The sequence below is a fragment of the Cannabis sativa genome, chromosome 8 (assembly GCF_029168945.1).
Source record: "Cannabis sativa cultivar Pink pepper isolate KNU-18-1 chromosome 8, ASM2916894v1, whole genome shotgun sequence".
In the NCBI taxonomy this organism is placed as follows: domain Eukaryota; kingdom Viridiplantae; phylum Streptophyta; class Magnoliopsida; order Rosales; family Cannabaceae; genus Cannabis; species Cannabis sativa.
The window spans coordinates 19,808,204-19,816,831 of record NC_083608.1 but is presented as its reverse complement, the minus strand read 5'-3'; the positions used below and the strand labels follow the sequence as shown (position 1 = coordinate 19,816,831).

General features: G+C 31.2%; 1 protein-coding gene across 2 annotated transcripts; it reads left to right on the top strand.

Moving 5' to 3' along the window:
- Positions 1-665: 665 nt before the first annotated feature.
- On the top strand, positions 666-6,426 carry LOC115698846 (calcium-dependent protein kinase 20). Of its 2 annotated transcripts, none has more exons than XM_030626043.2 (8): positions 666-1,608; positions 2,296-3,660; positions 4,068-4,211; positions 4,311-4,463; positions 4,876-4,991; positions 5,236-5,403; positions 5,734-5,958; positions 6,049-6,426. In XM_030626043.2, the coding sequence occupies exons 2-8, from the start codon at positions 2,646-2,648 to the stop codon at positions 6,154-6,156; spliced, it is 1,929 nt and encodes a 642-aa protein (XP_030481903.1). In that variant the 5' UTR covers positions 666-1,608; positions 2,296-2,645; the 3' UTR covers positions 6,157-6,426. The 2 variants fall into 2 exon arrangements, with proteins under 2 accessions (XP_030481903.1, XP_030481906.1); XM_030626046.2 differs by having other exon boundaries at positions 666-1,663.
- Positions 6,427-8,628: the final 2,202 nt, after the last annotated feature.

Genomic DNA, 8,628 nt, shown 5'->3' with positions numbered 1-8,628 from the left:
AAGAAATACCAAAACCTTAAATAAAACTAAGATTTACATGGCTCGGCACGTCACATTCACCTATAGTATTATAATAAAAAGCTAGTAATTCTAGTGGACACCCTGAAGGGGTACTACAAGAATATGTGTTTTTGTAGGCCTATAAGGGAAAGTGCCGGAATTATTTTAAAAAAGAGACGCTAATTGAAATAATTTTGTCTATATATATAAAATTGTGTTACAAGTTTAAAATGATATAAAACTTTTATATCATTGAAAATTATAGATGTCGGAAAATTGTTGTGCTCCAACAGAAATATCAAACCAACAAAATTATAATTTTATGACAAATAATATAAAGGACAAAAACAATTATTAAGATAACTAAATAAGCATAAACATAACAACTTAAATTTTCCATTAAGTATTAGGTCCCGTTAAAAAAAAAATATCAAATTAAATATAATTTAATTTAATAACTATTATAAAATATATTTATTATTCGCGAAGTATTATCACTAGAACAATATTAAATTTTAGGTGAACATTAACATATATATATAGACATGTCTATAGTAGGTACATTAATTTTGTTCTTATAGTAAGAGTATTTTTTATAGCCATAGATAATAAATTCAATAGTAACAAATTGATAAGTATACAACAATCTATCTCTATATCTATATATATAATTTTTTTGTTAAGAGTGATAACATGACATCTTAATTGAGCTTTGTTTGTGATTGCATGATTTTTCAAATTTTTATATTTTTGTTATTTTTTTTTATCATTTAATAAAGTAAAATAATTTAGTTAAAAAAATAATAGTCTTTTTATTTTTTTTATAATACATATTCTATTCTTTTCAAAAATAATAATAATAAATAAATAAAGAAGAGAGAAGTGATATAATTTACAGGCTCTCATTAATATATTATTGTTCTTAACTTTTTCTATTAAAGTTATGATTATAAATATTACTAGTTAGGTTCCACTATTATTATTATATTTTCTTAACTTTATTACCATTAAATCAACAATTAATATGGTTAGAAAAGTATCTTTACCATAGGGACAAAATCAAAGTCTTTACCATAGACATTTCTTATATACATATATATCTATATAATACTATTGTTAGAGCTGATGGTGTGGCAAATTACCATGTTAGGAACTTCATTTTCTTAATTTTTTCCTAGTTTCTTGCTTAATACTTTTGTTAATTAGATTATTAGTTTTTTAAAATATTTGCCTAAATTAGATTTTCCTTTTTCCTACACACAAAACTTAATTTTCATATATCATCTCTTCTCCTCCTTTATTTTCGCCTCTTCATATTCTTTACTTCCTCTTCATGTGATTTCTTTTCTCCCTTCTCTTCCATCTATGTCTGCATCAGGTAAATATATTCCTCTCCCTTGATATTCTCTCTCTCCCCTCTTTCTATATGCCGCTCTCTTTCACACTTCTTTTCTTTAGGATTGTTTTGGGATTGTTTCTAAAGATGAATGGGATTGTTTTGGAACTGTTTCCAAAAATGAAAAATGAATCTTTTCTCCCCTCTTTATATCTTTCTCTCTCTCACACTGCCTTTTCTCTGAGATTTGTTTCTCTATTCTTCATTTTCAGGTTTGAAGATTTCTTTTTTCATTTTCATTTTCAGATTTGTAGATTTCTTAATCAGGTACACGTAACTATATATTTTTGATAATATGCAATACACTCAAAAATCATATATATCATATATATATATTTTGTTAGAATGTAAATTGGAGTTAGAAACTCAAATTTGTCATTATGTTTGTATGGAAGGGCAATCATAAACACACATGCATGCATGCATGCATGCAAATACAACACAAGCAAAAAGGTCGTTTCAAAATCGTGGCGGGAACTGCGAATATGATCGTATGAATATAAATATACAAAACTATACTATAAAAGATAAATATTATTTGCATGGACCGTTTACATATTATTATTAGTCATAACTTTATATGAAGAAGGATTAAGACGTAATTTGATCTAATTATGAATTGATGAAGAAATAGATTAGAAGCGATGATCTCTCCGCTTTCTTTGTGGACAACAAATTCTTTTGATAAATACATGTAATTTACGACAGCGATTAGATATTGACGATAATTTGATCAAGTTTCGCAATTGATCGAATTGTTTGCATTTCTGAAACCATTTTATATGTGCATGTGTAAATAAGTTTATATGCATTTTGTTGATTTTTTTCTTCTTCTTCGCTGTGTTTATTGATTCATGTGTAAAATTGATAATCATATGTGCATGTTCATGTGCTTTCAGATTCGAAGGTAGTAGTTCAAGCGTTGGATTAGCGAAGATGTATCAATCCTAATTGGAATTTCTAGCTGTGTTGCTGGTACTGTTCAAGGGGAGAGAATTCCCTTTGTGTTTTCCATCTATCTTTCTTAGTTATTGAAAGCGTAGTTCTTTCAAAAAAAAGTTGGAGGAAATTGGAATTGGAAATAATGGTAGGAAATTGATTTGAAGGTTTGTGTTGAAATTGTTTGAAAATTGGGGTTCGATGTCAATGGGGATTATCAGGAATGATCGGTTTCGAAGATTGGAATTTAAAAGACGGTGATTTTCATAATTTAAGAAGTTGAGAGATTGGTGGGAGTTGATTTTGTTTGATGGGGAATACATGCGTAGGCCCAAATCTTGGTTCTGGTGGTTTCTTGCAATCTGTTACTGCCGCGGTTTGGCGAACCCGACCGCCGGAGGACAACCTTCATCCTCCTCCTCTAACTAATCAAGAAAGTGAAGCTAAGCCTGCCCAAAATTCAGGTCTTGATTCGGTTCGTGGTTCATCTAAAGGATCACATGGGTCTAAAAATGGTGATCGTTCAATGCCGGTTCAGAACACACCTCCTGAAACTGTGAAAATTGCTAATGATCAACAAGATCGCCCCCCTCATCCTCAGCCATCTCAGGCTCATCCCCTGCCTTTACCTCAGCCTCAGCCTCAGCCTCAGCCTCAATCACAACCTCAACCTCAACCTCAGGTTCAGCCTAAGGAGGTGGAATCTAATAAACCTGATAAGGAAGGGGTAAAGGAGGAAGGTGCAAAGGCTGCAGATACTTCAAAACCCAAGAAACCTTCTCATATTAAGAGGCTTTCGAGTGCAGGGCTTCAAGCAGAATCAGTTTTAGGAAGAAAGACTGCAAATATAAAGGATTTTTACAGTGTTGGAAGGAAGCTTGGACAAGGGCAGTTTGGGACAACGTTCCTTTGCTTGGAGAAGATGACATCTAAAGAATTTGCTTGTAAAACAATTGCGAAAAGGAAACTGACGACAGCTGAGGATGTGGAGGATGTTAGGAGGGAGATTCAGATAATGCACCATTTGGCTGGTCATCCTCATGTGATACAGATTGTTGGGGCTTATGAGGATGCTGTTGCTGTCCATGTAGTTATGGAGCTTTGTGCTGGTGGAGAGCTTTTCGATAGGATTATACAAAGGGGGCACTATACAGAGAGGAAAGCAGCAGAGCTAGCTAGGATTATAGTTGGTGTTGTTGAAGCATGCCATTCTCTTGGTGTTATGCATCGAGATTTGAAGCCTGAGAACTTTTTATTTGTTAACCATGAAGAGGATGCCCCACTTAAAACAATTGATTTTGGGCTTTCAATGTTCTTTAAGCCAGGTTTGTTGTAGCTGTTTTTGGGTGATATGCCTTTCTTGTTTCTTTGTGGACTTAATTTTGTGATGAATTGCTGTTGGTTTTCCCTGATATTATAGATAAAGTATGTCCTTTGTAGGAAAAAGAGCTGAGTCCTAACAATCCTTTTGGGGAGGATTAAAAGAAATGGCTTAAACCACTGTTTTCCAAGTGGCTTGTGCTTAATTTATCATAGTTTATATGAGACAAAGTAGCTAACATTGATATGCATAATGTTGTATTATGGCAGTGATAGGGTGTTTTAGTGAATTAGCCAAGTAACACTGATCACACTATGTTGAAACGCACCTAAAATAAGCTCTGAGTGCTTTCCTCTTTATTTAGAATAAGAATTTTCTATCTCTAATATAGGAAAATGTTAATATTCTCAGGTGAAACGTTTACTGATGTGGTTGGTAGTCCTTACTATGTCGCCCCAGAAGTGTTACGGAAGCATTATGGTCCAGAATGTGATGTTTGGAGCGCTGGGGTGATCATTTATATTTTACTTAGTGGAGTGCCCCCATTTTGGGATGGTAAGGATCTTATGTTTCATATCTTGGTTGTTTTACAAATTCATTAATCATCTATAGTTGTGGACTTATATCGATTGTACTTGCTTTTTAATGGATCAGAATCGGAGCAAGGAATATTTGAGCAGGTTTTAAAGGGAGAACTCGATTTTATCTCTGAACCATGGCCTAGCATATCTGAAAGTGCAAAGGATCTTGTTCGAAGAATGCTTGTAAGGGACCCTAAGAAGCGACTTACGGCCCATGAAGTTCTTAGTAAGTTAATGGTCTTGATTGATTATTATATCAGATGACTTAATTTGTTTAGCATCCATATTCGTACATTTTATTTTCCTATTGTATAGATGCATCTTTTTAGTCTAAATAAGCAATATCATTTGACATTGGCATGATTTGGAGCTCTTTTTTTTTTTTTTTTTTTTTTTTTTTTTTATCATAAAGTAAAAGAAATATGCAATATGAATTGTTTTATGATCCAAAGTTCTGACCCTCTTTTTTAAAAATTCTAATGGTATAAACTAGAATGTGGTGATTTGAGCATTAGCAGTAGCTTTTTCCATTTAAAATATGATGACTTATTTTTTTTTTTCATTCCAAATAATAATATGTTCTTCTAACTTAAAACTAGGCTTCACATATTTGTTTTAATGCTTCTACTCTGTCGTAGGCCATCCTTGGGTTCAAGTTGGTGGCGTTGCTCCTGACAAACCTCTTGATTCCGCTGTTTTATCTCGCTTGAAACAATTCTCTGCTATGAACAAGCTGAAGAAAATAGCCATTAGGGTGAGTATTTATCAGTCAACTCAACTATATAATTATAGCAGTTAAAGGTGTGCACATAAGGTTAATCATTCATTAAATTACTATTGGTCAGCTTTTTTTTTTATTTTCCAAGCACTAGCATGTATTGCAATTAAGGTATGATTATTATACTACAATCCATGTCCATAGAGAAATTGTACATTTTGATTATGTTTAGGGTGTTCTATTCTTTAGCGCATGACTTGCAATTGTTGTATCATTGCAGGTTATTGCAGAAACCTTGTCTGAAGAGGAAATTGCGGGTTTGAAGGAGATGTTTAAGATGATAGATGCCGATAATAGTGGACAGATTACTCTTGAGGAACTAAAGAATGGTTTGGAAAGGGTAGGTGCAAATCTCAAGGATTCCGAAATAAGTGGACTAATGCAAGCGGTAAGTAATGATTCTAATTCAAAGAACTGTAATAAGGCTTGTAAAAATTGTATAATCAATTTTGTTTGCTATTTGTTTCCTTGCTAGTGGACTCTGTTTGTAGCAAAATCAATTGTTATTTTGACATGTGAAGATGTTAGGAACATAGATCGACAATTGTTATTAATAGTAAACCTCAAAATTGCATCCTAAAATTTTTAGGATGATCTTTATTTAATAACAAACCAGTAGATTAGCTATTTTCGTGTACTTTTGATATGACTTGGCTTGTTGAGTTTGATAACATTCTGTCCTTTCAATTAACTTTTCCTGTTCCTCTAAAAATTTCAGGCAGACATTAATAATAGTGGTACCATAGACTATGGTGAGTTTGTAGCAGCAATGCTTCATCTAAATAAGATTCAAAAGGAGGATCACTTGTATGCAGCCTTCTCTTATTTTGACAAAGATGGGAGTGGTTACATAACTCCAGATGAGCTCCAACAAGTCTGTGACAAGTTTGGATTGGAAAATGTTCAATTAGATGACATAATAAGTGAAGTCGACCAAGATAATGTAATTTACTTAATTGAAAACCTGGCTGCTATTAGAATATGTTGTCCTATGTAAAATTGTTTAATATTCACAATTGTGTAATTTTTTCAGGATGGGCGTATTGATTACAATGAGTTTGCGGCTATGATGCAAGATGGTTTGGGGAAGGGATTACAAAGCAACATGAGCATTGGATTCAGGGAAAACTTGAAGCATTAATGGCTTCAACAATTTGACCATGGTACACAGTCAAATAGTTCCTATCTAACTAACATTTGCTTTTTCATAGCTTTAACAGAAAAGGTTTGTGATGCATAGTGTTGTAAAAAATTAGCAGACTTCAGAAGGAGAGGAACAAAAGTTTTACTCTCCCATCTATACACTCTTTTGTTTTCTTCTTGTATTTTTACCATTTTTCTTCTAAGGACCCTAATATTGGATTAGAAAGCTGTTTATAAATTACAATTTTTCTTTTCTTTCCCACCATACAATGTGATTCGTGGCTCCAATTGGGGTGTTATTATTAAAAGCTAATGATGAGTGGTGCCAAAATTGAATGTTTACTTTGCTTGAAATACACTAAGTCACACACCACCACCGTATTTATTCCTGAAATCTACTAGAGCCCAGTGCTACTACTATACTCTATAAGAGTGTCCTCTAGCTAGTAGCTAATTAATGTTGAAAACGACATTATTATAAAGGCAAGTAAAAGTTCATATATATGCATATATGAGTAGAGATAGTGGATCTTTTTGTACTCTATTGTTTTGGAGACATGTAAATATATATATATATATATATAGGTACTTGTCAAGCAGTAGCTGCCTCCTGCCGTGTGCCTCAGGATTCTTCTAAGAAAAAAAGCTGCATCATTGCCATGTCGTTTTGTGTACCTAAGATTGTACTACTACTACTACCCAATACCTCCATGTCCTGTTTCTTGTCGTTTTGTGCATATAGGGGGATAATGCATATCTCTTTCTAAATGTTTATCAATAATAGAGACGAGTCGAGTCGAGTCGATCGTATAGTATGTATGTACTGTTTTGGTGTGTACTATTCCTTTTCCTTTTCTTCACCTTAGCTAGAACATATATGAAGATAGCAAATTGGAGTATGATATGTGGTACGTGGTTCTTTATTTATTTATGTAGGGAGTTGAAATAAATCATAATCGAAAAAGAAAGGAGTTGAAATAAATGTGTGAGTGAAAAGTTGGATGGGGTAAAAAAAGAAAGAAAAGTAATGTGAGAATTGTGAAGAATTAAATATAAAAAGAGAAGTGTGAGAGGAAGAAAAAGGGGGAAACCAAACCAATTAAAGAGTCCTCTCTCCAAAATAGAGGCCGGGAATGAAGTAAAGAAAAGGTCTTCAATAAAAATATAACAACGAGAATAGAAATAGGAATGAAATAAAACTTATAAAAAAGTTATTGAATCTTTTCTCATTATGTATTTGAATGGTCTTTTTTTTTATTATTATTTCAAAATAGAATAGTCATTTTACCAAAATAGTGGAATGATCATTCTATTAGAATGACATTCTAATATTTTAGTTTAATATGCAAAATAAAAAAATAGAATGAAAATTGCTTATTTTCTATTCCATTACATTTTATTACCAAACGCCAGTTAAGAGTTTTTTATTTTTTCTAATATGGATACTTAAAAAAGTTTACATGCAATTTTTTTTTTTGGGAATTATTCCATATAACTTTTTTTTTAATTTTTTTAAAAATTTACGGTTTGGGTTTCTAAAATATTTACAGCGCTAGTTCCAATAGGAATTTCTATACGATTTTTTATTACAATTTAGGTTGCATGCAATAGGGTTTCCATGTAAAATTTAGTAAAAATACAAAAAAAAAAAAAAAAAAAAAACCGTTTTGAAATGTAAAAATAAAAAAATCTCCTTGTTTTTTACCTCTCAAATAAAGGAAAATAAACTACTCTTCCTTTCGTTTTCTTCTCCTTTTTAACATATCAAATAACTATAATAATTTTATCACATTTTCTATTCTTTTATTCATTTTCCTTCTCTTATATATTTATTTCCCATTCTACCAAATAACCTAAGGAATAAGGATGGGCGCATCTAACTATATTATTACTTGGTCTTCAATTTGCAGAAGCTATATTATCCCCATAGATTAAAAAAAATAATCTATATAAATACATCATCATCTCATATTTGTTCTATATATATTAGATTTTAAATGAGCACAATTTTTATATAAAAAACAATAAGGGACTTAATTTATATATTATGTGAATTGCTATGTAGATTTTAGTTGCGATTTAAGTTTCTCTGTTAGTTGCTATGTAGGTTGTTACGTGAATTTTCGTAAAAATATATAAAAAAAATTATTTTGAAGTATAAAAATAAAAAAAATCCAAAATAATAAGCTTAGCCACCTTGTTCATTAAAAACTAAAAGTTATAAATTTGAATTTTTCATAATGAGTTAAAGCAAATTAATACAATGTCAAGTACAAATTTATGAAATTAATAAAAAAGTTCCATAAACTTATTTTCATATTATATTATTTTTCTAATGAGTTTTTATTTTTAAAATTTAGTTAAAGATCTAAAGACTCATTTTAATTTCTTTTAAAAGAGTTTCACTCTATTATAAATAACCTAAAATTTATAAGTATAATCACAGATTTAAATAGAATGTATATTTTTC